Below are 26405 nucleotides of genomic sequence, written 5' to 3' on the forward strand. Positions count from 1 at the left end.
CTCACAGATCTCAAGCTTAGCTTTTTGAACATCTGCAATATATGTGTGTTGAGGAGGTTCAGTGATTTGAACAATTAAAGGGACCTCCTGAGGCCACGCACGGAGGGGAGAAGTGCTTGCAGGACTCGTGCTCACGTGTGCGCCCCAGCCCAGTGCATGCTTCCCCTGGCAAAGGTGACTTTGCAGGTAAAATGAAAAATAGAAAATCAGAAAAAAGCCTTCGCACAAGGGGGCCGATTCTCCTGACTTAAATGCAACCCCCAAAATCAACGCTGCGAAGCCATAGGCATCCCTAGAGCCAAAATAAACACCTGCCAGTGACCCCTGGGCAGTGATGCCGGCTCCTTGCAGCATAAAGAAACAAATTTCCATCCTCCTGTCTCACGTGGGCTGGGGAATGACATGGAAACAGCTCCACTGGGGCCACAGACACCCCAAAAGCAGAGTCCTGGGATGGGGACAGGCGTGGCCAGGGCTTGCTGGCAGGGTCAGGCTCCCCAAAGCCCTCCTCTGAGACCCCTCCAAACCTCAGCCTCAGGCCTTATATTGCTTCAGGATAAAAAAATTACAAAACCTCAGTGCGGCTGTGCTGGGTGTGAGCACCGGGGTGGGGGGGGGTGGAGAAGGGGGGGAACAACCCAAAAGGGCCCATGTGCTTAAAGAGCTCCCAGCCCCAAGGTGAGCATTGGACTCATCACTAAAAAAAAACATTATTAAGGTGATGCCCAGCAAAGTGCATGCACGGGGCCCCCCACAACCCCACGTTTTTCCACAAAGAGGAGCAGGGCCAGGGTGAAGCAGAGCTGCGGGAGGCAGCGAAGGCGGCGTGCGAAAACGCGGGGCGGCCGGCAGCTATTTCTGCGCCATGTCAGCACCCACTGACAGCAGCCGCCGATCGCTTCTGCGCTGCCTCGGCGCGAGCGCCCCTGAGCACGCAGCAAATCCACGGAGAGGGACGTTTTTCCGCGTTATCCCTGCAGCGCGCTCAGCAGGATCGCAAGGATCGTGGAGCGTGCTGATTTTGGGTGCAAAGCTTGGGAGTTTGGGGTCAACGCGAGCTGCTGGCGGGCGCTGGGCTGCAGCCGCGGGGTCTGCATTTAGGGTGCTCCCGGGACTCCTCGTTTCCCCTTATCCAGTGGGCAGAAGCATCTGGAAATCCCTTCTCCTTCCTCCTGCTCAGGGTCACTCTTTTTTTCCTCAATTTCTGGGACTTGGAGATAGAGCCAGGCAAATGCAACTGATTGTGTAACATTTTGCTCAAAAAGCTTCTTAAACAGCCACATATTTCTATTGGATTTCCCTTGCCCTTCGCTGCTGATTACTGGAGTATTTATATATAAATAGAAGCTGTCTTCCCCGTAATCTGCTTGTTTCTTCTAATTAACTCGGGGCTGCTCTCATTCAGCTGCTCAGCCCCTGGGTTTTAGGGGTGCTGGGACCCAGCGGCGCTTGGTGAACCCAAATCTGCCAAATTTCAGCTAGAATTGCTTTTTAGCCGTTTTTGAGGAAGCAAAGCCCTCCTGGCGCTCGGAGGCTTGGGGAAAAAAAACCAACCTTTTCCAAACTTTATGTGCTCAATATCTGCCCCGGTGTCCAGCCGGCCCCCTGCTCGGGGGAGCGCTCAAACACGATTTCTTCACCGCACCTTCCTCCGTCCTCACAAAGCTTTCCCCTAATTTATGGAACGTCTCGATTTGCTAATTATTTTAATCATTATTACTCATCTTTCCCCTTCGTCCCCCCCTCCAAACTTCGTCCTGGGCCTGTCAATCACTTTAATAGCTGTTTACAACCTATCATCAAGTCTTGCATAACATCCACATGACTTCGCTCAGATGCCTCCGACACCCAAAAGCTGCCCCTGAGCTCTATTTCGGGAGCGATGAAGCCCACGGCACCAACCGGCTGCATCCCCCACTGACGTGCCCGGGCCCTGGGATGGGGAAAATCAAAGGGAAAAACATCCCCAGAGCAAAACAATTTTGTAGTTAATGTAAGACAACCTCACACTGTTCCCTGGCTCAGGTTTTGGGGGTGAGGACTCGTTTGGGTGGCTGCTGACCCCCTCCCCAGCATCGCAGGTAGATGTTGCTTCGCTGCATCTATTTGGAGAGATCGGGACCAAAAAGCCCCCGGAGCAGCCCCGGACCACTTTGTGGATGCTCTCGGGGGGGCTGCAGCTGTGGCACGGCCTCTGCGCCCCACTGTCCTCGGCAGCAATGGGACACGCACACACACACACAAAGCACTGCAAATGGTGTTAAAAAGCTCGTTTTCCAGCAAAGTTCTCCACCCCGCGGCATCGCCCGTCGGCGGCGGGTTGGCGGGCGGACGGGGGCAGAGGCGCAATCTGTGCTTGAATGGCTGCCGGCATGTTGCCAGCCCTTTTCGGCAGGCAATGGCTGGGTTGCGGGGGGGGACACGACACCACGGCTCTTTTTTAAGCTCTTCTGTCCTCCCCCTCTCTAGCAGGTTTCATAACCCTTCAAAGCAAGGAAAGGCTCCTTCGGTTGCCGGCTAACGAGCCCCTGTGGAGGAGGAGCCGCGGCCGTGGCAGGCAGGGATGTTTGGCAGCAAAAATCTCCCCACCGCAGCATGTGAGGGGTCTCTGTGGGGTCCCAACATCCACCGTAACTCCTCTGGGACCCACACCAGCAGCCCCAGGGGTGCAAGTTTTGCACTAGGGCTGCCCCAATTTGGCCAGTTCTTTCCCCAATCACAGCACGATGCTGCCCGGGGCTGGGAAGTTTCTCCCTCCCCACGCGGACGTTCTGTGCAAATATTTATTTACACAGCATAAAGGGGCTTATTTATTAAGCTACGGCTGACAACTGTACCCAAACTAATTTCTCTTAATAAGGCACTTGTGGTCACCCTGGCAACAGCATCGGAGCACCCTTTCTTAAGGCGATGAGTTAACGGGGTGAAAATCCCCTTGGATGCAAAGGGGGATGCTGAGGGGGACCCTCCAGAGATGCTGCGGCCACAGATACCCGTCCTCACTCCTGGGGAGACCCACTCCGTCCCCGCAGAAGATGGCAGTTCCCAGCCTCTCCTAGCAGCCAGCCCTGCTCTCATTAGCAGCCCAATTAGCCAACTGAAGGCCAGCTAATAAATCAAGAATTGCCGCAGCACAGCGGGCAGGCACAGCCAGGCACCTTTTTAGCACATGGCGGGTCCCTCGGCTCAGTCTGGGGTGGGATGATGGGGAAAGCAGCGTTTTCCAGCCACGCGGTTTTGCCAAGGGTGCAGCAAAGACGGGCAGCGCTGGGGCAGGGCGGAGAATTTGGGAAGGGAAAGAGGATTAGAAAGCAATCACCAAACCCTGCCCCAGTGCCCTTCCCCGGCGGGCACAGACAGGGGGGTGGCAGAGGTGGGGGGTCGAGATGGAAACAGCCAGCCCCTCTGCTCTGGTCCAGAGGGGGCAAACTGGGCCATAGCTGTCTTTTTTTTATATATATATGTATATATACATAGGTCACCAAAGGCAGGAGGGCATGGGAGCAGGTCCTTGCTTGCCAAGAGGAAAATAAGGGACAACATAGCTCCTACCTCCTGCTTTGGGTTGGAAAACATGATGGCTGCTTTATTAATACCTGTAATAACAACACTAATTAAGGAAGGTGTAGGATGAAGGCAGAGGATTTTGGCATCCTTCCAATGGCCCAGGTGACAGGGAAAACTGCTGAAAGCCCCGATACTAGAGACGGTAGCAGGATTTCTCTGCTCCTCGTCTCTGCCTCATAGAAGAATTAAACCAGGCTGCCCCTGGTTTTTTTAAAACCCTGGATCCATCGGCTTACAAAGTGCTGAGCAATTCGGGATTTGCAAAACCCAGCTTCCCAGAACCCGAAGGAAGTTCCTTCCCCTCTGAAATCTACATCTTAACTCCTGCACTAAATCAGGATGGGTTTTTGGGGGGGTTTTTTTGGACAGCCACACAATGCTCCAGCCAGCTGGGGTGCCCCCGGGGAAGAGGGCAGGCACAGCCCCAGGAAACCCACCCTGAAACAAAAGAGTCGCGCCGGGCAGTCAAGCAGGCTGTGATTTACTGGGACAACAACAATTCTGCAACAGAGAACACGACTGCGCCGAGGCACCCGGCCGGCAAACCCGCAGCGCCACGCTGGGGACCCCAGAGAGGTGACCCCAAGAGAAGAGACCAGGGGGGTGTTCACGGTCCCCGACACCGGTTTCCCTCCCGTCTCCCCACCAGACATACAGACACAAAATAGAAACCTGCTGAAATGTGGCAAGGCTGCTACACGCCAAGGGAGGGAGCGAAAGGCAACAGGTTTCAGATGGGCTCCACGGGCATTGCAGCCACGCTGGAGGCGACGGTGTGCGATTCCCTCCGTAGGCACTTGATCCGTGGAGCTGCTGCTGGCCAGATCCTGCAGAAAAGCCCGTCCTGGGGGGGCACCAGGCAGGGCCCAATGCTGCTGGGGCCGGGCGGCGAGCTCGATGTCTCCCTGGTCTGCAGAGAGTGAAGTGGGAGGCCTTGGGGGTGAGGGCACCCAGCTCCTTGCAGGGCGCGGGGAGGCGATGGCGAGTGTCCCCATGCCCGCCGGGGTCCCAGGCGGCAGGTTTGAGGAGACTCACCCCCGTCATGTCCCAGCACGGACCATCCTGGAGCATCCTCTGATGCCGAGCCAGCTGTGGGAGCTGAGCAGAGGCGCCGGCAGCGTGCACGGCCCAGGGTGTAGCTGGAGAAGCGAGAGCAGTGGTGAGAGCAGCGTCAGGCTCCAAAACGGGGTCACCCCTTTCATCCCCTTTTCCTTCCCTGAAAGCCAAGGGGATGTAGGAGGTGTTGCACCGATGCCACGCACTTGCCCCTGAATGCAGAACAAGGGACTCATTGACTCCAGGAGCCCCAAAAGTAGGGAGGACACGCTCGTTTTGCCAATGGCCCCAGATTAAGAGAGCGCTGGGCAGCTCCTAGGAATCAGCCTGGGTCTTTTGGGAGAACCAAGGGATCTGAAACCAGCTCACTAGTAACCCCAGGAGGGCTGAGATGCACATGCCCTGGGAATAAACCCTGCTCTGGTAACGTCATGGGGACCAGAGGGGGTCGTGGTGGGCAGGGAGCTAAAGAAAGGCAGAAAACAAGAGGTAGGTTTTGCTCGTGATCTAAAATACTGCCGATCTCCGCCAGCTCTGCTCAGAAAAAAGCAAAAGATTTTGTGCAAAGCAGATTCCTGCTCACGACGCTTTGCTAGGGAAAGGAGGGGACGCTTTCCTCCATGCGAAGGTTTCAAAGAAAAGATGCTTTTTCTAAGGAAGAAACACCCTTTTCCATATCCCCACATTTCCCCAGTTTCTCTGCAACTGGACAGTTTTCAGCTCTTACACTCACACTCCCCTTCTTCATTACCCATCTCTCCTTGACAGAGGAGCAAAATCCGTATGCCTGTGGATCAACTGCATTTCCTTGGATTTTTCTAATCCCCCAGTTAAAACCAGTCTAAATCTAACCAGAACTGGGGCCTTTCTCCAGCAGAAAATGAAAGATAAAAAAAAATAATTAAAAACCCCCAAAACCTGGAACCTGTATTTCCCCCTGGGAACGCCACTGACTTCTAGTGACAAGTGAGCTTTTGGTTGAAAAATGTCCACTCCCAGCTTCTCCTCCCTGTCTCCTCCTCTTCCTCCCATCAGCTTCTGGAAGTCATAGTCCTCACGGTGCCTCCGGTGCCCTCGTTCTGCTGTGAATTACGGCAGATAACGAAGCTCCAGCAATCGCCTGGGTATCGCTGGGCTGTGCTGGAGCCGGCGAAGGGCCTTTGCTGCACCACGGAGACTTTGCTGCCTGTCACGGAGAACAACTCAGCCAGGCTCCCGTGGAGCTGTGGTACCCACAACAGGTCCAGGGATGCAATTTGTGTCCAGCCACCTCTTGGCTTTAAGCAGCATGAATGCAAGAAGCGGAGATGGGGAAAGCGATGGCTCCATGTCACCCCGGGGTTTGGGAGGGCTCTTCCCCTCTCTTCCTTTCAAGAGGGTTGAGGCAAGGGCAGGTCTGGCCACGACTCTCAGGATAGATGCTGCAGGGGCTCAGGTAAAAGCCCACCAGCTTGGGGGGGTTTAGTGGGTCGGGCATCCTTAAAAGAACAAGCCTCTGAGCCGCTGGATTCAAAGGCAGCTCCTTGCAATTCAGAGCCAACAGATCAACACCCGGGAGGCTTGTGTGGAGAAGGAAGGATTCAGCATTTTGGCAGAGAATAAAATTCCTCCATTATTTTAATGCAGGGGATCTCTATTCAGTGTCAAGTGCAGGGGGCTGCTTTCCTTAGCCCATCCTTGCCTTCGATCCCGGGCACCCCTGCTCTGCCTCTGAAGCTCCAAAAGCACGCTGTCAGCTGCAAGGGGTCTCGCAAACTCCGTCTGGGATCGCAGAGGGGCTGAGGGGGCCCAGCACCGTGTGGATGTGACAGGGTTTGGTCGCAGCTTCTGACTGGCCTGGCTTGTCGGTGCGTCACTGGGCTCGAGGCAAGGCAGCACCCTCCCAGCCGTGACAGCAGGGCTGATCTTCAGATGGTCAGTCCCAGCCCAGTTTCCCTTTGGTCCATGAGATGAGGATGTTTTTCAGACATTCACCTTCACCAAAAGACATCTGAGATGGCAGAAGCCAGGCAGGGGCCTTAGGAGAGCAGCGACTTGGGGCTGGGAAGAGGCACCAAGCGAGGACAGGGCAAGCTGAGCAGGCACTGGGGACACCTGCTTTGGGGACAGGGCTGGGAACCAGAAGAAATCAGGATCAGAGGGAAATACTGTAGCTGGAGGTGCTGCTCCAGTTAAAAATAAACTGCATCCTACTGCGGGCAGCTGGTGGAAGCCCTCCCAGGGCAAAATACCAGTCACTGAGCAGAGGATTTTGCCCAGGGTGCTTCTGTTTGCGGGGCTTGCTCTAAGAAACACGCACTGTCCCTGCAGCAGAGGAGTTGAGCTCCTTGGGGACGTTTCCTTAAGGATGGGTCCCTGCTCCCGCGCCCTCGGTAAGCTGCCCAGGCCTCTCTCCTCCTCCTCTTTACACGCTGCTCGGGTTGTAGCACAGCAGGTTGAACTCCAGGTTTTCATCCCAGTGACGGAGCAGGACAAAGAGCTGCTGGGCTGCAGCTTTCACCGTGGCCAAGCTGTATCCCTCTGGGAAGTCCTGTTCACTCAGCCACAGGCTGGCCTTGGCAGCAACCAGCTCCCACTCGATGAAGTAGGAAGCCGAGCTGTGCTCCAGCCAGGCCAGGGCCACCGCCGTGGCCCACAGCATCCCCTCCGGCTCCGTCTGCTGCTGCAACTTGATGTCGAAAAGCAACGCCTGGACCTCGGAGCCATCCGTGTCTGAGCCCCGGCCGCTGTCAGCTTGCCACTCGGCCGAGGCCGGTGTGCTCTCCGGCGAGGAGAAGCGGCGGATGGTGATGGCCGGCGGGGACAGTTCCTTCTCAGCTTTCAGGGCTTTGGAGATGCTTTCCACCGCGCTGCCCGAGAAGTGGCGAAGGCGGCCGGTGTCCTCCGCGTGCCGGCCGGGTCCCTCCGGCACCACCCCCAGAGCGACGTCTCTGGTGGTGGGACTCTTCCCACGCCCAGTGGGAAGCAGGAGCTGCTGGTCAGAGCCGAGGCTTTTGTGCTCCCTGGAGGGACTGGCCTTCTTGGTGCTGTAGGAGCTGGAGGGGCTGAGGGCCAGGCGGTGGCAGGCGAAGGGAGATGTCCACTTCAGCTTCTCCATGGGGATGTTGATGGCGTCGCAGAAGGCTGAGTTCATGAGAAAGGCACCGCAGGCCAGCTGCAGAGACGCCTGCAAGGCATGCAGAGAAGCTCTGAGATACCAACTGCTTGTGGGAAGTTTGGGAAAAAGGCACACGTAGATGGAGCTGCTCTCCATCCCTGAGCAGACCATCGGACATGGATGTCAGAGACGGCAAGAGGCGGGATCTGGGGGAATCCCCCTGCCCCCTGCTCCCCTGCAGTGACCGTGCAACCCCGGCAAGGCCCGGGAACAAGCTGCTCACCAGGGGAAGGTAGTCTATGCTCTCATTGTCGCCCTCAGAGCTGGCTTCACTCACTCTGCTTGGAGATTTACTCATGAACCCTTTGGCGGCTCGAATCAGCAGCCTGGTTTTATTGAGGGTCAGCCTGCAGGAGGACAAAAAGGTGGCCATAACCACCGTGCTCCTCCTGACGCCCACCCTCCCCTCCCAAAACCATCCCTGGACCCCAGACGCTGGCATCACACTCGGTCCCGGCTCTGGTCGCTATACCCTGGGGTGTCCCTCCTCTCCCCCTTGCTTGTGTTTGCATCGGACCCATGGAGGTGCAAGAGATCCACTAAGGTCAGAGGAAGGTCGAGCTGGCCCATACCTAGTAGCAAAGAGGTTCTCGATGGATTTTTGGGCTTGTGCAGAGGAAGCAGACAGGCTTTGTAACCGCCCTGGGAAGAAACACAAAGCTGGGGGTAAAACAAGCTGCTTCAGGAGAGCGAAAGGGAACAGAGTCTATGCACTCGAGCGTGGGGTGGCTTGTTCTGCTGCCAAGTCTTTGACAAAATCCCTCCTCACCCCTTGCCTCAATTTTTCCTACGTGGATAATGAAATTCCCACAAACGAAGCTGGGGGAAACCTATACCATCAGGCTCTGTCTTTTCCACCCCAGAAAGAGCCAGGTCTTGTGCTCACAGGCCTAATTTTAGGTCATAAGGTTTTATAAAAACCCCCAAAACTCAGCAGTATTTGGTGAAGAGCCCAAATCTTGGGCTCAATGCACCTGCACCCTGCCAGGTACCATCAGATCGTTCCCCTACCTTCGGGGAGAGCACAGCGCTCCCAGCCAGAGGAGGAAGGGGTGCTGCAGGGTGACAGGCTGCTCTCTTCAGCATCTGCAACAGAGGAACCACATCAGCAACACCACCCAGCCGAAATCGCCGTCGCGCCACCGCTCCGGGCTGCGGCACGGCCGCTCTCCCTCTCCACGGCATTATCAGGTTAATGAGCCTGATCAGGGGTGATTTTAATTCAGCTGCAGATCTGACAATGCCAGACAAGGTCCAATCCAACTCGTCTTCATTAGTGGAGGATTTGGTGACAAGCAAGTGTCTCACATCCCCCTGCCTCTAATTACACCCAGTTTCATCCCTCATGTTATCTGCGTTACGGCTGCCAATTAACTTCCAAGCATAGTCAGCAGCCACTGCCTGTGATTTGGGAGTTTCAGGGGAAATTGCAGCTTCTTCCCCATTTAAGGAGATGGAATCCAGCCAGACATGTGTCTGGTGAGCACCATATTCATAGAGGAAGGCAGAAGAAAAAAAGACCAGAAAAGATGTTCCTTCATAGACTAAACCACCGAGATCTGTAACACCGGGAAGGAGACAAAACCCCAGGGGATCTTACTCGTGCTGTAAAATCCATCATCTCCGTTCTGGCCACAAGCTGACTGGGGACGTCCAGGGGAAAAGCCACGATGTCTTCTGCTTCCCGAGCTCAGGCTGCGCTGGCTGCCTTGCTTGGATGCTGCCCCTTGGCATGAGAGAAAAGAATTGCCAGTGTTCGAGAAGGACTGGCACACACACGATGGCAACAAAACCCACAGACTGATGAGCTCGGCCATCTCTGGGCATCCAGACCTAAGAGCAAGCCTTCTTCCTGGCTGAGGGGAAGAGGTTCTTGCCCCTGAGAGTGGCAAGCACGCCGTTAGGCTCAGCCATGGCCATGGGTATATAGGTCTGGTGCTGAATTGAGCCATGGTTTCATAGTGTTTGTTCTGGGCGAGGTTTCCCGGGTGACACCCTCCCTCCCAGGATGTTTCACCCCGCCGCCAGCCCCACGTTACCCGTGTGGGTGTACTCGATGACGGTGGGCAGGTAGGCATTGGTGCTCAGGTCCACTGGCATGAACACTGTGTACTTGCTGATGACGTTGCAGGCCTTGCTGGTGTGGACAGCGTTGACCTGGTACCGCCGCCCGGACCCTGCCACGTGGGAGACACCAGGGATAGACTCCATGTGCCCTGTGGGCTCCATCCACCCTTCAGAACCAGTTCCCAGCCCCACCTCCACGCTTGGGCTCCATGCCCTCTAAACTGCCTACTGCTGCGTCTGCTCTTATTTTACACGCGCAGCTGCATTTCATGGAGCAGAAGTTTGACAAGACCCAGGGACATGTGCAGCCCAGAGCAGCGGCGCACAGCTGCTGTTGGACCCTCTGAATCTGATGCCACCTCCCAGCTCCAGGTGACTAACTCCTTAAAAATAACCACTGTCACCCAACGTGTGAAGCAGGGGAGCACAAAGGAGCACGAGCTCAAGTGTGTTAACGTGCAGCAAAGCTGCAGAACCAGGAGAAAAGTGCAAGGCAGCTGGAAGGGGCTGTCACTTGGGAACTCCGTAAGACATTGCCTGATATTTCACCGCTGTCTGCCCTTGCTGAAGCCGCTGGAAAGCCCCCCCGAGGCAGGGCAGGGTCTGCCCACAGCCAGCTTGCAGGCTGTCCAGGAGCTGTGCGTTACCGTGCTCGATTTCACACTCTTTCTCAGCAAGATGCTCGAAGTCCCGGATGACCGACTTGGCTGCCAGGTGGTGGAAGGTCTCGCTCCACAGGTCTGTGTCACCATCCGCCTGGCTCTCCCGCTCTCGGAAGAGAGGACGGATATCAAAGGTGACTTCCCACTGCACGGGCTCGTTGCTCCTCAGCCCCTTCACCACCGCCTTGCAGAGGGTCCTAGGGGAGTGCGGGGAGCTGCGGGCAGCACTGAAGTCGAAGTCCTGGGGCTCCCAGTCGGAGGAGGTCTCCGTTTCAAACGTGAAAGAAGGATGCTGGGCAGACTCTGCTGAGAGGGGAGAGGCAGGGAATTAATCACATCTGTGGGAGCTGAATTCCCCGCTGCCACCGAGGAGCCATAATTAATACTTCCTAGTTTTCACACGATGGCACAGAGTGCGATGCAATGCCACCGAAACCCCAGCACAGACCAGTGAGGGTGGCCGTGCCTCCCTCTCTCCGCAGTTACCCAGATCCCCGGGGCTCCGGCTATCCGACGAAGACCGCAGGCTCGTGCTGGCATCGAGTGCTCCCAAGCCCCTTCCTGAAGCCGCTTGCTGCAGCCCGTCCGGCACTGGCGGGGAGTCGGCGTCGTGGCAGAAGGACATGCAGCTCCGGTGGAGCAGGGACGGCCGCCGGGCACCCGTGCCATGGATCCTCGTGGTAGAGACAAGCGAGCTGGCTGCGAAGGACTGAGGGCAGAGCAAATGTGAGGGCTGGAGCCAGCTGCAGCCGATGGCACGGACCTGCTCTGCCCCTTCTGATCCCGTCTGCTCCCTGCCGACCCCAGCGCGAGACGCGGTCGTGCAAACACGCAGGTCCCTCTCTGCTCAGCCCCGGCTGGGATCCCTGCCCAGACAGAGCCCTCCATCAGACCTGCACGGTGTCCCCAAGGGACCCCGGCCCCAGGGGTTCCTTCCCCAGACATGCAGAAGGTGAAATATGAGTTTCATCCCTCCAGACATTTTAATGACTTCACTTGGGAACCAAAGGAAAGAAGAGAGACAGAAAGATCAAGGACCAGTTGCTTAGTAACGAAAGGAGAGAGGCACAGGGGATGGGGAGAAGAGAATAAGAGAATTTTTATCTTTTTTTTTTTTAGAGACTGTTTCTCCACTTTCAGGAGACATGAATCCCCTCTCCAGCATCTCTGGTGCCACATCACACGCAGACGTTCCCCTCTGCAGCTAGCACAGACACCGAGCTCCGGCTGATTCTACCCCTGTCCCCAGGGCTGTGGGAAGGTCCCCCTAAAACTGACAGACTCCATCTTCCCAACACAACACCAGTAAGGGACAGAATGTTAAAAGTGGTGGATCTCAGCGCTGGATGGAAAGATGCTTTCTCTGGGTGGCAGGCAAGAACGTGGCCTCCACCACCACCTAATTTTTGATGCTTTGTGAGACCACTAGGAAAAATGGAAGGTAGGCAGCTCCAGGAGCTACTTACCGAGCTAGGATTGAGATATTTAAAAGCAAGCCAGTCACAGAATCTGCTGCCAGACCCTTTGCATTCAAAACCTGCCCCTTCTCCTGCCCCAGCTCTCCTCCCAGCCAGAGGAAGCCAGCCAGGAGCAGAGCTGAGGGTTTAAGCTGCCCATTGCAAGCGCTGACCTTTCCTTCCCAGCACGGCGTGCACGGAGACAAGCTGAGGGCTCACGTTCACACCCCTGAAAATGTCAAGCCCTGGCAGCCGGACTGGGAGCTGGGAGAGCCACTGGGAGCCCTCCCAGCACTAGGGATAGCAAAACCAGGCTGCAGTTAATTAAGACCAGGATGCATGCTGTTAACCATTTGCTGCCCTCCAGAAGGGAGTCGTTTCCCCTCTCTGCCTTCATGCTGAGCACCCTGGGGGCAGGAGGATGCTCGGTGGACATTCGCAACACAGGCAAGGTCACGGGTACCCCTAAAACCCACCACTGGTTGCCCTTTGTCAAGTGATGCTGTTCAGCCCCTCACTGCTGCAGCTGGAGGGGCAGCAGTCTCATTCCTCCCTGCGGAGCACTGGCCCTTCTTCCCCTTCGCCCTCTCGCCTCACCTCCAGCCCCCCTTCACCCAGCCGATCTCTAACCTGCAGCAGAAGAGAAATGAAAGCCCCAGACATCCCCGTTCTGGGTTTCCATGGGAACAAAAGTGCTGCTGGTCCTCCCAACCCTGCAGATGCTGATTTCAGAGCAAAGCATCCTGGCGATGCCAAGGATGGGAGAAAACTATCCCCACCCTTCCACAAATCAGTTGAAAAACCTTCCTAAATTTCACCTGCTCTCTGCTGCAGGCAGGGGACATAACACTGCTCAGCAGCTGTCTCATCCCACAGGTCCATATCTCAGCCTGACGCTGCGTATGGGCTGTGGGTTCCAGCTAGAGCAGCGGGGGATCTGCTTCAGGACTGACTTTCTCCTCCCCTGCAGGGCACAGATGTGCCACAGCCCTGCGCAGAGTTTGCATCGCACGGCCAAACTCCAGGGAAATAAGGAGGAAGCAGCGGCCTGGGGAGCAGATGAGCAGCAAGGGGAAGCACAGGCCGCTCAGAGGAAGGGGGGAGGCATTTAGTAAAGAAAGGCGGGGCTCCCATGGGGAGGCACTGCTCTGGGGTAGCAGGACAGCACCTCGCTCTCTGCTTGGCTTGTGTCCTACATGTTTGTGATGTGCTGCAGCACAAAGCACGGGCACATATATATATATGTGTGTGTATATATATGTGTGTGTATATATATATCTCTATATATATATATCAGGACTAGCGCGAGCCAGGCTTTTTCTCTTTTGCATCTGAGATTTTCCTGCTGCTACACGCTGGCCTCTGCCTGCAGGCAAAGCCTCTCCAGGGGTCACGTACCTGGAAATCCACCTGCCAGGGCTCGGGGCTGACCTGCTGCAGGTCCTGCAGGTGGGTTTTCCGAAGGGGGTTTTTCACCAGGGCGGTGCCGGGATCACTGGCCGTGGGCACCTTCTTACAAGGCTCGTGGTCGGCGATTTGGGTGGTGCTGTACGCCCGTCTCCTGGAGGAAGCCTTCATGTCCGTTCCTGCACGGTGGGAGAGAGGATCAGCTCCGCTCCGGAGCGGGATCAGCCAGCACCATCCCCCCTTGGCTCATGGTGGGCAGTGGGGAGCCCACCCCTGTGGTCCTCCCGGGGCTGAGGGGGCCATGCTCAGCCCTGCAAGGTGTTAAGCAAAGCAACTAAACCACAAAAGGAAATAAGAGCCTACACTCAAAACTCCTGGGGAAGTCAGGAGAGCAGATTGGGGAGGTTTTGTCTGAGCAGTTTTCAGCCAGAAAAAGCCTGACTGCATTTCCCCAAACCTCCCTGGAGAAGACAAAGGGTTTACTAATGAAATTTCATTAGCGCAGACATTCTGCTGTCAGAGCAAGAGTAAAATTTCATTTGGAAAGGCATGATTTCTCATTGCTTTTGACAAGGTTGGGGGGATGAGCAGCACAGTTCCTCTCCGAATATAAGGGAAGGACGTCCCATGAGTAACAGAGGTTTCCTTGTCACAGGGAAACGCAACCAGGTCTGGGGTGCAACCAGCCGCTTTATGCCTGGGGACAGGGCTTTGGATCCATTCTCCCCCTCTCCTGACCTCAAACTGCAATGTCAGGGCTTGCAAGGAAGCAACTGCTTTGCAGGTGCATGGACAGTTTAGCTGGGCTACCCTTTTGCTCACTCCTCTCCTTCTCTGCACACCGGAGGGCAGCTTGGGAAGCTTGTAAATAATTATGTGGCCAAAGCTAGAGCTGCTTTGAAAACCTCTGGGGAAGCCAGTTCTCCAGGGCTTCCCTTGATTTCCTGACAGATTTGGATAAAACATCCAAACCAAATAGACGTGCTCAAGCCTCAGGAGATCTGTCATCCCTCCTGCAAACCCCTCCGGCTCTTTGCAGAGATACAGTCGAAGAGACTTATTTGTCAGACAAGCAAATTGGCAGAGCAGTGACAAAAGCTTGATTAGAAAGACAGGGGCATCACATCTCCGCTTGTACAGAGGAAAATCTGACCGGTGTCCATCTCCAATTCTCTCCCAGGATCTCTGCCCACCGCCAGATGATCGGGGGCATGCTCAGCGGGGCAGCAGCCCTCTGAGTCTCTGGAGTGGTTCCAGCTCTCCACGCCTGCTCCCTCCTCCTGGGAGTGAAAGAAAACAGAGCTGCCCGACTCCTGGGAACGCATCATGCTGTAACGCCGCCTCTTGTCCTGCGGGAAAGCACAGAGAGGGAACAGGTCCCACCACCACGTCTCAGCCGAGAGTAGCCACTGCTTGTGCACCAGTGCCCTTATCCACCGAGCTCCCATTTCTCCCCAGTGTCTCACCCACCATCTCCTGTGAGGAGAGTGAGAAAGCAAGAGACACCTCCTGACCACACACAGAGAGCTCAGACGCCCACTTGCACACGTGCAGGGCAACACCCACTGCTCCCGGGACAGCCCCACCAGCCCCACCTGCGTGGACTCACGGATCTGGGGTTGGAGAGGTACAGGGAGGTGTCGCAGAGAATGCTGTAGCCGACCAGGTGGTCACCAGGGAAGAGGCAACTGGTGCTGATGGGGGAAACCAAGACCTCAGTGCTCTCGGGAAAGACCCACTCCACGGACACGTCGCTCAGGACGGGCGCCATGGCCTTCTTCAGTGACTTGATCATCTGAGGCAGAAAGCAGATGGTTTCTGCTCAGTACAGCAACAGGATGTTGTGTGCGCCACGGCGCACGTGCCATGTGTTGCAGGGAAGGGGAAAATTTCCCCAAACAAATCCATCAGCTGATTCCTACCCTCTCCTGACCTTAGATGGGAGCCTGCTCCCTCTTAGACTGCGCTGACTCCCATCCCAGCACCCCCAGCCCCTTGGCAGGGTTACACCAAGGGCAGCAGAGCAGATATTGATAAAGCACAGCGCTGATCTCACACTGCACGTTGCCAGCTCGGAGCAAGGCGGGAGCTTGTGGCCAGAGGTATCTTGCTCTGGTGCAAGGCAGCATCCCCTGCTCCCCTGCTCCCCCCCAGCACCCAGGAAAAGCTGTTGACCTTCACTTGTCCAAGCCCCAGCCCTGCCCCAAGCCCCGACACTCACGCACCGACTGCCAGCACTGCTATTTTTGGTACAGGTCCTTGCTGGCACAAGCCTCTGCCGGAGATCAGCAATGCTCTGGCAATTACACATGTGGAGAAGACCAATATCCATGACTATTTCACGGACAACCCTACCAGGGAGCCATCTACAAGAGCTTCCCTGCACACCAGGGGAAGCGAACACCAGATTTAGAGGCAGAACAGCTCAAATGTTCTCTATTGTTCACTGCTTTTTCACAGGCTCAGGAAGACACACCAGGCTGTGTTTTATAAGGCCATTAATTGATGCCTCAGACTGCTGAAGGCACCAAGCTGCACAGCCCGCAAAGCTCTTTATTAATAGCTCTATAAAAAAAACCCTCTCCCTTCACTGTCTTTGCTTTTAATTTACATCAGAAATGCTGATGCTGTTCTGTCTTAGAGAGGCTTTTGTGTGCTCCAGGTTCCTGCAGAGGGGTGGACCGCTGAACTCCTTTTGAGATCACGAACGTAAGAGACAGCTTTTTAGAGATATTTAGGAGGTAAAGACCCAATTCTCTCCGGGTTTAGTCATCCAGCGGATGACGGGCTAGGCACCGTGCTTTCACCAGGGGACAGGGCTGTTCTTACGCCGTATTTGAGGCACATGGGTTTACTCAGCCTTTATGGGGAGAGTGGAAATGAAGAGGCTCCCCCCTTTGCTTTAGAGCTGGCTTAATAGGCAAGGCTATCGCGGCGTATTCCTCTCCCTCAGACCCTGGGTACTTCTCGCCTGAGCAATGCCAGGGTTGAGCCTGACTTCAAAACTAATTGGCTGCTTTGATGCCGGTTCCTCTGCCCTTGCCTGTGTCTGAGGCAGCAGCTACCTTTGAAACTGAAGCTGCTGTATCGCGGCTATCGCTTCTCCCCATCCCCGCGCAGAGGGTAAACACACCCTCCCACTCCCTCTGACAGCCGGAGATGAAGATGTTCTTTCATCCCCTCCCGCTCACCCACCTGCTGCTGAGTGGGAGTTGGAAAGGCAGCACCAGGATGGGGAATAAGACCCGTCAGTGAGCTGTGGCCTCCCCCTCGCTGAACCAGAGCACCGTTACAGCCCTACAAGGTGGTCTCCTGGCAGCGGGCAGCCGTACCTTGGGCTGCAGCCTCTCGCCCTCTGCCAGGAACTCGGCGAAGCCCCTGGACACAGTAGCCAGCCCCTGAACCAGTCTCCTGCAGGCGTTTGGCCCGATGCCAAAGCTGTAGCACCTGCAAAGGGACAGAGAGCATCAGGATCCAGGGGACAAGCCATCCCAACCCCCAGCCCCATGCAGCACCTGCTCCCTGAAGGCAGAAGATCCCCCCCGCCCTGGTCTTATCCCACTGCTATGCAGTTGTCCAGCATGTCCAGAGAAAAAAAAAGCAAGCTCCTCTTTTAGGTGGCTGGCAGGAGGGTTGGGAACCACCAGCCCTTCCTCTCAGCAGTCCTCAAATCCCTTCCCCGAAGAGCAGCCAAGGCTCAGGGGCTTCCCAGCAGGACCCCAAGCCCTTGCCTCCTCTGTAAACACAAACAAGCTGCTTTGCTGCCAGTTCAGCTCTTTTCCCTGCTGAGTGGCTGTGGTCAATAGCACTAAAGACCCAGTAATTATCTCTGCTCGCAATCAAAATAAACGTTTTCTCAAGGAAGGAGGAATCAGCCAGGCGAGGCTGATCCCCTGACTCCCAGCCCAATGAGTCAGGATTTGGTTTTGGCCGAAGGCTGCAACCCCAAAGCTGGGCTGGGGCCTGGGCAGGGAGGGCAGGAGTGAGCAGTGCCTGGTGGGGACGGATGCGGTAGGAAGCCAGGAGGGATGGGAATGGGTGGGATACAGCGTTCAGCCAGGGCATGGGCAGCTGAGGAAGAAACCACCTTCAGCAGCAAACTGCATCTGTACAAGGGGCTTTTCTCTTTGAGGTTTTTAATCCCCAACTGGCTGCAAATCTTAGGTCAGCCTCACAGCCTCTTAAATAAGGCTCTGATCTTCTTTTGAGTCAGGGCCACGCACAGGCTCGGTGGTGCAGTGGGCACTGCTTTCCAGGGCCACCCGAGACCACACTCTAACTGTGACTGCATTTAGCCCACCACCAAGCCTCTATAAGAGTGAGGGACGGGTTGCCCTATACATCTGGGAAGCAGTTAGACCTCCATATAGTAAAAAACACAGAGCAGCAGCTTCCCTCATAAGCACTGAAGTCTGAGGGATGAAAGATGAATAAGGTTTTCTTACATTTTTCTTATGTTTCATGGCCCTTAAAGAGGCAGAGGAGAAACCAGACCAGCCTGTCATCAGGGCTGGGGAACCAGGCTGGGAGCTCGATGCACAAATTAGCTGCTTTTTACATTGCTCCCTTTCAGCATATTCAATTCTGCACAGCCCCATCCTGGAAGCAGCTGGGGCCAGACCCAGATGTGCTTTAAAAAAAATAAAAAAAAAAACAGCAAGGAAGATTGTTCGTGTGTCAATCTCTCCTAGCAGGAAGCATCAGACGAGAGCCTGTGAAGTTGTCAGCCCAATTATCCTGCTTTTGATTGTTTAAAAAGCATCTGAACTTCTGGGATCTGTTCCAAACCCTTTGAGGTTCTCCCGTGGCTCATACCAACAATCTCTCCTGCCTCTATCTCTGAAGTCTGTGAGATGGAGCCGTGTTCAGGGAGAAGCACGTCCCCTGCCGCGCCAGGCTTTTGCCCCCGCAGCGGTGGGCCCTGCTGCCCCCGGTACCTGGTGGAGCAGGAGTGGTTTCGCAGCAGCTCCAGGACCTTCCCCGTGTTACTGATGGCCCCGTCTGTCAGCAGAAAGAGCAGTCGGGGATGGCCCCTGTGGATGGGCTGTCGAATGACCCACTTCAAAGGCGATAAGATGTTGGTGCCACCCATATCAGCCCGGATCCTCCTGATGCTCTCGCAGGCGATGGCCAGGCTCTCCTGCCCAAAGGAGCAGCAGAATAGTCAGCCTCCACACCAGCGCCCCGCGAGCACCGAGGAAATGTGTTTCCCCCTTCACCCACCTCGCAGTAAGGCTGACTGGCAGGAAAGAGGGTCTTGAAGGTGGATCCAAACCCAATGATGTTGAAGAGACACGCTGGCATCAGGCTCTTGAGAATGACCAACAGGGCATCCTGCGGGGTGGAAAGCAAGCAGGCATCAGGCACAATGGGTCTCTCCCTGGCTGCCCCAGCTTCCCCAGTAAAAGCTCTGGCCAGACCCTTGCCATCACACCTTATTCCCACCTGCATTTGGCTGCGTGCATTTGATAATTAAACAACTGCTTCTTTCACGTGCACTGCACCGAGAAAGCACTGCATACTACTCTGCTCTTTCCAAAGTCCCTTAATGATATTTGGGTCCCAAAGCAGTGAGGAAAATGGGGAGTCTTCAGGAAAAAAAAAAAAAAAAAAAAAAAAAAAAAGAGCTGTACAAATTCTTCTGTTTGTTTTTAACTGATTAAATCTGTGCTTGCAATACGGTGCTGCAGCATGGAGCTAGTGGGTGAGAAGCAGAGTGTGAAATTGAGAAGTGCGACACGCAATGCATTTCAATGTCCAAACTTGCAGAAAATAAACAAACAGCTTAAAGTTACACAAAAGGAAAAGCCACCCCCATCCCCAGTTCTCTTGTATTCATAACTGGCATCAATTAAAATAACTGGGAGAGACAGTTTTCAGCTATTTTCTTTACCAGAGGTGGTTATCTAACTTGTCTATTCCTGGTTTTTACATAAGGGAAGAGCAATTGAAATTGTCTCAGACATCTGTGACGGCCACGGACAACTCCAGGACAGAGCTTGTGTTAGCAGCAACTGGGCAAGAGCTACCCAAGGAGCTCCTGAGCTTGCAAGGGGCAGCAGGAGCAATTAGCGTGGCAGGGGAGGGAGGCCAATTTAAAGCAAAGTGCTGGCAGTGTGTCAGGAGCTCTGTGCTTTCTGTTTATATGCTGATAAAGGCAGACTCCTGCCAGTCTGCCTAGAGCAGCAGAAACCCTAGAGCCAGCCCTAAGAGAAGAGCTGCCAAGGTCAAATGAGCAAGAGCAGCCTCCTTGCTTCGTCATACGCCGTGGCAAAGACCCGAGTAACTGCAGAGGGAGGGTGCTGGAGCTGCCTGCAGAGAAACCCCCCGCCTGGGAACGGCTGCAGGGAGACGGGGTGCAGGTCAGTTGAGTTCCTGACCCCTGGAAGACTCAGCAGCAAGGCAGAGGCAGAGCACAGCAAATCCGTGAAATAACGTACAAGAACTGGGATGCCCTTTAACAGGCTCCAGAGTACTTTAAACCAAGCTGTTATCTCAAACCTACGAGAATATATTTATACCGCTGCTTCCCAGATGGCTCCTGGGATGCCGGCTCTTCCAAATCTCAACGCTGACATCCCATCTTGGAACTAATTACAAGGGGGAAAAAAAAACCCAACCAAATTTCCAAATATTTCTGTTAAAGCACTTCCCAAAGTGGGCAACCGATGCCTGCTTTCTGTGTCAGCAAGCAGAAAGATTTATTGCTTCTTGTGGTAAATATTGATCTTGATCCTGTTGCACTCAATATCTATATGGCAACTCAATAAGGAGAGATGTTTGCCTCCAGAGAAGTCAATTCCCAGTTATTAGCCTCGTTTTGCCAGCAAACCCTCTTGATGCGGGCACCGTTGTGGGCCTGGCTCTTCTCCCCGGCTGCATCAGGACGGGAGAGGAAATTTAAACCCCTGAACTTTCCACCCCAGCCACTTTGGCCAAGTGCCCTCCTGCAGGGCAGTGAACCGCGTCCTCGCGGCCGCACGCAGCCCGCCCACGCCGGGCCATCCCCTCCCCGTCCCCATCCCTGCCAGCAGCACCGCTCCGCAGCTCAGCTCTCCCTGCCGCCACGTCCGAGTCCTGCCACGCCGCTCCCCCAGCGAGCTGAGGACGATGCAAATGTCTCCATCAAGCGAAACCCACCCAAACCCACTAAGAACAGCCCCTGCCATGAGGTCCCTGACATTTGCAAGTCGTAAACAAGGATGGGGGACTCAGAAGAGAGACAGTGGTTTTCTCCCTTGAGGTATCTCCTCCGAAATCTCTGATATCTCCCCCAAATATTTTTCCAGAAGGGGAACAGCCTTTTTCCTGTTTTTACAGCCCTCCTGTGGATGGGAGTCCCAGTTCAGAGAAGGGCTCTGTCCCTGCAGGGTCCCCATCCCCATGGGACAAACCAGCCTCCACGGAGGCTGCAGAGACCACGGTGCCCACACTCGGCCACGCTGTGAGTCAGAAAGTGAAAATCTGGCCTGGGGCACAGACGCCTCCTGATTCCCAGACCCTGAAACGTGCTGAGGGAAGGGGGTACAACCTCGGAGATATCCTGGCCCCTTTGGTGGACGCAGGGGCAGGGGACAGCCTCCCTGTCCCAGGGGAGCTGTTGCAGCCATGCTCGGGCTCCCCGGCATCCGGATCCTTGTTGCTGGAGGTGGCCATCCTCCGGCAGTTCCCATGGAAACCGGAGACAGATGGGTAAGGAGATGGGCTAGAAGATGCTCCCTGCCGCTCGCCCTAGGCAATGAGTCCTGCGGAAGGGGGTGCAGCCGTACCCAGGGGAGCATTGGGGTGCAAATCTGGGTGGCACTTGTGTTAGGAAAGGGTGTGAGCAGGACACCTGGGGACACATCGGTTTGGTGAGTCTCTCGGGCATCCAAATGCAACCGAACCCCTCAGATGACGCCTGCCTCTGCAATTCCTTTGCTGTCCTCAAGAAAGGTGCACGGGGCAGCACAGACCCATGCCCCACTCAGGACGATGTGATATTCCTTAAGCTACTGGGGCTCAGCTGATCCCAAAAATCGAGACAGAAACTTTCCAAAGAGAGCTTTTGCCAGACCCCGAGACAGGTGTCGGACACCAACCTGGCCTCCAAAGCAGGTTAGGCAGGGATAATGATAATTAAATAGTATACTGGAGCGATTTCCCTTGTGATGGACAGAGTGGTCCTCAGTGGGCTCGGGGCAGGAACCTCTCCAGACCCTCTGGGCAGCAGCACAAAGCCAAACCCAGCTCTCCTGGGGCAACCTGCAGCTGCCTAAGAGTCATACCTGACCAGGGAACCTCAGATCCACAAAATACCACGACAAGGCCTTTCTACAGCCCCTTTTTTATCCAGAGGTCACAGCACACCTCTCATAATCCTCCGCCGGACTGCAAGAATTCATTTGTGTTTGAAAAAGGGACGCATCACGTTCAAACAACTTCTCTGGGTGCACAGAGGCACACATCAGCAAAATGCCTCCTAACGCATGGTCAGCACGTCACCCTGAGGAGTCCCTTGCAGCTCCCTGGAGGTCTCCCACCTAGGCAGCGATCGTCCCAAGCCCTCCCGGAGACAGGGAGAACTGGAGAAGGGATGCACAAGACGTACACACCAGCAAGAGGGGGAAAGAAAACATCTTGGCATTTGATGTGCTGATAGGAAGAAGAGGAAGAGGAACAGAACGGGGGAGAATCAGCTTCGCTGCAGGTACCTAACAAGCCACGCGGTTGAGATGACTAAAGCTACAGCATATAATTACCCCCCATCCCCTCATAATGAACACTCATCAGCACTCAACAACCCCCACTGCTCTCTAATATTCATCCCTCATTGGCATGCAGGTACTTCCCCTCCTTCATACCTTGACGTGGTTGATGTTCACGCCGCTCATGCTTCTGCTGCGGTCTACGAGGAAGATAAACTCTCCTTGGGCTTTCCGGAGGTCTGGCTGGACGGTCCTCAAGTCAGGGCAGAAGTTGAGCATGATGACAGGGTGGTGGGGGATGTCCTTGTTCAGTCGCTTCCTGATGATTTCTGTCTGCAAGAAAGAAAGAGCAAGCTCAAGAGGTTGATTTTCACTTCGAGGGGAATCAGAGCAGGGTTGCGAGCCCAAAGATTAAGTGAGTGGCCTTTGGTGGGCTTGTTCTGGCCTCACTGGTGACAACACCTGAGCTCAGGTTGTCACAGGTTGTCCTGCCCTGGCCTGCGGGGCTGCTCCGTGGGTGGACGGGACTCCTGCCTCCTCCCAGCTTGGGGGACAAAGGCTGGCAGAAAGCCCAAGCCAGAGACCCCCCGCACGCACAGATGGGAGCCTGGAGAAGAAATTAAAAGATCTGGCCCTACGCAGCACCTTGTAAAACTGGTTCCCCAAACATTTCACTAGATCCCTCCCAAAAACGTGGTTCATTAGCACAGTTTAGTATCACCGAGGCACAGCAGAGGTTTTGTCCATGGTCACTCAATAACAAAGTGAGAGATACAGCCCTCAAAGTGCTGTATTCACTGCTTCAATTCATTCCTGCCGCCTCTGGTTTGCTGGTTTTTCTGCCCATTTCTTTTATCATTTTTCTTTGTATGGATTGAAACACTTTGGAAAGCTGAACCGGTCACTCAGGACATCGTTCGATAGGAACCCCCACGATACGTGTCTCTGCACTGCACATAGCTCCGGTGGCTCTCCGCATTTTCCCTCGTTCTATTTCAAGTACCAATCGTCATTAAAAATGTGATAAAATTAAACTGGAAAAAACCTCTTGCGTTGGGTTTATAATCTGCTGTTACGTGTGTATGAAGCAGTCCCGGGTTACGGTCTCAGCTGCAGTGAATCAGCGCGTCGCTGCTTTCGAGGGAGCTCCGGGACCCCCCATCAGCAGCCCGTGGCCTTTCATCCCTGGGTCTGCAGTCTGGAAACATGTTCCACAACAAGCAGCTTGGTCCTCGGGGGCTTTGTTTGCCTTTTTTTTTTCCCCCCCCTCTTTCAAAGGCTGCTGTTTCTTGTTGGTTTCATCAGGAGTAAACCAGACCCCAAATAACCAGGCTTGTTTTCTCCAGCCGTGAGTCATATTCCTCGATCTCCGAGCTAACGGCCAACCTTTATTTTACATAACTCGCTAAACTCAGGAGACCCTGCGGATCAACACACACACACACACACACACAAGCTTCGCTTTCAGCTGTGCTGCTTGAGTGCTGCTTCTCTGACCCCTGTGAAAAGACGGTTCCCATTCACAGGAACAAGTACCTCGCTGTCACCCCAGCTCTCGCTCATCCTCCCGCATTCCACTCTCATGCTTTGGAGTATAATTCATCAGTCACTGGGAACTGGGAGGGCTTTTTCCATCCTCATTTTCCTTCAGCCATATGACATGATTTTGTTTAAGATCTTCCCCAGCACGGATGTTTATCAAATTTCAGACTAGAGGGATCCTTGCTGCCTCTCTGTCCAATACTGAAGCGTGGCCCCGTACCTACCCACAGCACTCCCTGGGGTGCTTGTGGGGACCCAAGACATAAATCCCTGCGTGATCAGGATGAGGCCATAACCTGGATTTCCTGCTGACTTCAGAGTGAATTTTACAAGCAAGCCTTCAGTAAACAGCCTCAGAGCTGCTGCTACAGGTCAGCCAGAAAAGCAAGCACCTCATCCGCACCATCTCTTCTGCTCACCTCCTCTCCCCTCTGTTCCCTTTCATCCGTTATCCAATTACAGTAAACTAATCAGATCTTGTCGACCGAGAGTTGATTCCAGTGTGCATTCGTCCCCACCACCCCGCTAGCTGACGGGCATCCAAGGCTTTTGCATAACAAACCGAGGGAGGAAAATTAATTATCATTTACTGCTGAAATTTCTGGGCTAATTTAATTTAAGCCGAGAGGTGTCCAGTGTCATGCTCTGAGCAGCAGCAGTTCTAGCCCATAATCTACCCCAGATATTCAGGGCATCTTCTCTGCTTCTTGCCCTTCTCTGTGCAGTTGCTTTCCTGGGGCAAGAAGGTGGGTTTCCTGGAGGGAAATGGCTCTGGAATGATCCCCCCCCTAGATAATTTGACGTGCTAAAGACAGAAATAATTAGAGAGCCATCTGAGCCGTAGCGTGGGAGTTTCATTTCGTTCCACCTGCCGCACGCTGCACACAATTAGAGGAGATGCCTGCCGCGTGAGCAAGCGCAGTCCTGATCCCTGCACCGCGCTGCCAGGGAGAGCGAAGGGCAGAAGGGAAGAGAAGAGGCTCGACGTGTCTCTGGTGAAAGGAGGAACCGTGGCAGCACAGGGAGGCACCTCTGCAGCAGGTTGGGATGTCTGCCAGGCAGGCACCCAGGCTCAGACCCATGGAGAAAGAAAGAGTTTAAGGGGAAATCAGCATCCCCAGGCACAGACGAGAACAGCAGTGCGTGTAAACCAGGGAGCTGACACGCTAAGCTGTGGTTACACAAGTGCAACCTGAGGTGCAGAAGCCCACCCTGGCAACTCAGAGGGCTCTGACCAGTCCACTCCTCTTCGCTGATCCCACACACAGCAACGTGGCAGCTCAGAAGTGCTAGGCTGTCACTCATCACTTCAGAACTGCTGAAAGACAAGGCACAGATCCCAGAGCAGATATTTTTCTATTTGCTGATCAGCAGAACAAAGAGAAGTTTCTCCTACCTTGTCTTCAGTTCAGCTCATTATTCCAAGCAAAATCACTTATTTCTCTCTGACAGCTATCCAGAAACTGTAAACATTTACTGAGCAATTAAAAGAATATTTTATTCTGTGTCATTGCAATAATTATAATACCCTTAATGCTATAACAATGCACCTATCTAATTATGATATGTTAGACTAGTACTAATTATACACACAATAACCATCTCAGAGCTCTTTCCACACTCAGTTTATCAGAAGCATTGCAGAATTTTCCCCTCTTCCTCCACACAAGCCCCTCTCTGAAGGAGGATGCTGCAGAGCTTATCAGGCCAGTGTAGTATCTGGTACTGCAAGCAAGCAAGCAATCATTCACTCGCACAGCTCCAGTCCCAAGGAAAGCCTCAGCTAACACCTGCAGCTTTTGCTTCTCACCTTTTTCTCAGCACTGGGGTCTTTCTTAGTGCCTTTAATGAAGTCATTCTTCCCCTTCAGGTGTCGTTCATATTCTGCAGGTGTCATATCACCTTCTTCCATTAAGACATGAGGCATGTGGGGCTCTGGAAATGAAGAGAATCGGGTGAAGAACAGCATCAGCTAAATTTCAGGTTTGGCAGAGATGCAGGCACCCTCGGTTGTGAAAACAGAGCAATATGTCTGAGCTTGGGCAGCAGGGGCAAGCTTGAGAGGGTCCAGGATTATCTCCTAGCAAGCCTAATGCCTGACAATACTTGTAAAACCAGAGCTAACCCAGTTGTCCCCAGCACTACGGGGGAAGGTCCCTGGAAGGGGCAAGACCAGCAGAGAGGAAGCAGAGCCCACCTACCACTTGGGTGGATCAAGATCTCCACGGGTCTGTCGAAGGTGTGTTTATTGGCCAGCGTGATCACGATGCTCTTGGCGGAGCGAGCGGAGGGGTCGGCATCCGCCCGGATCTCGTGCGTGGGGCTCTCAACGCCTGCCCAGGGAAACCGAGGTGCAGTTAGGGACTGAGGACGGGGAAGACGGCGCAGAGGGGACAGCAAGGGAAGATGGCAGAGGACAGGAAGTAAGTGGACTGTGCGACGGCTCTGCCGTATCAACGCCCCACATTAACATCAGCACTGTACTGGTAAATCCACCCCAGCAGAGCTGACTTGCCAAAACAGACTCCACATCGGGGAGGCAGAGAAGGAGGAAGAGCGTGGACAGGGCCGTGAGGTGGTGATAAATCAGCCTGACACTCCTACCTGCCAGCAAGCACGGCCCCCGGATCTCCAGGTGGAAGCTGAACTCGTACTCGAAGGGGTTGGTGGCCTCGCTCTCCAGCAGCTGAGCCAGGCAGAACCTGCCCCCTTGCTCCGGGCTCCCCGAGCCACAGTAGTGCTTGTCCCTGCCGGTGAGACAAACCCCCAGTCAACACTGTGCACGTTATATCCCCCCAGGAAC

At 54.6% G+C, this 26405-nt stretch overlaps 1 protein-coding gene across 1 annotated transcript in view; it reads right to left on the reverse strand.

The window, feature by feature from the left end:
- Nucleotides 1–4027: 4027 nt before the first annotated feature.
- Nucleotides 4028–26405, reverse strand: part of VWA5B1 (von Willebrand factor A domain containing 5B1) — a 29194-nt gene continuing 6816 nt past the window's right edge. The window contains exons 5-22 of the mRNA XM_074847972.1: nucleotides 26207–26349; nucleotides 25804–25935; nucleotides 25413–25537; nucleotides 22217–22393; nucleotides 18597–18707; nucleotides 18311–18513; nucleotides 16706–16820; nucleotides 14983–15168; nucleotides 14527–14722; nucleotides 13365–13552; nucleotides 10996–11218; nucleotides 10495–10812; nucleotides 9820–9957; nucleotides 9381–9506; nucleotides 8792–8866; nucleotides 8353–8422; nucleotides 8004–8127; nucleotides 4028–7789 (exon numbers count right to left, since the gene is read on the reverse strand). Of these exons, the coding sequence (XP_074704073.1) occupies nucleotides 7028–7789; nucleotides 8004–8127; nucleotides 8353–8422; nucleotides 8792–8866; nucleotides 9381–9506; nucleotides 9820–9957; nucleotides 10495–10812; nucleotides 10996–11218; nucleotides 13365–13552; nucleotides 14527–14722; nucleotides 14983–15168; nucleotides 16706–16820; nucleotides 18311–18513; nucleotides 18597–18707; nucleotides 22217–22393; nucleotides 25413–25537; nucleotides 25804–25935; nucleotides 26207–26349 (3412 nt within the window). The 3' untranslated portion in view covers nucleotides 4028–7027. The remainder of the gene's footprint in view (nucleotides 7790–8003; nucleotides 8128–8352; nucleotides 8423–8791; nucleotides 8867–9380; nucleotides 9507–9819; nucleotides 9958–10494; nucleotides 10813–10995; nucleotides 11219–13364; nucleotides 13553–14526; nucleotides 14723–14982; nucleotides 15169–16705; nucleotides 16821–18310; nucleotides 18514–18596; nucleotides 18708–22216; nucleotides 22394–25412; nucleotides 25538–25803; nucleotides 25936–26206; nucleotides 26350–26405) is intronic.

The sequence above is a fragment of the Strix aluco genome, chromosome 22 (assembly GCF_031877795.1).
Source record: "Strix aluco isolate bStrAlu1 chromosome 22, bStrAlu1.hap1, whole genome shotgun sequence".
NCBI classification, from domain to species: Eukaryota; Metazoa; Chordata; class Aves; order Strigiformes; family Strigidae; genus Strix; species Strix aluco.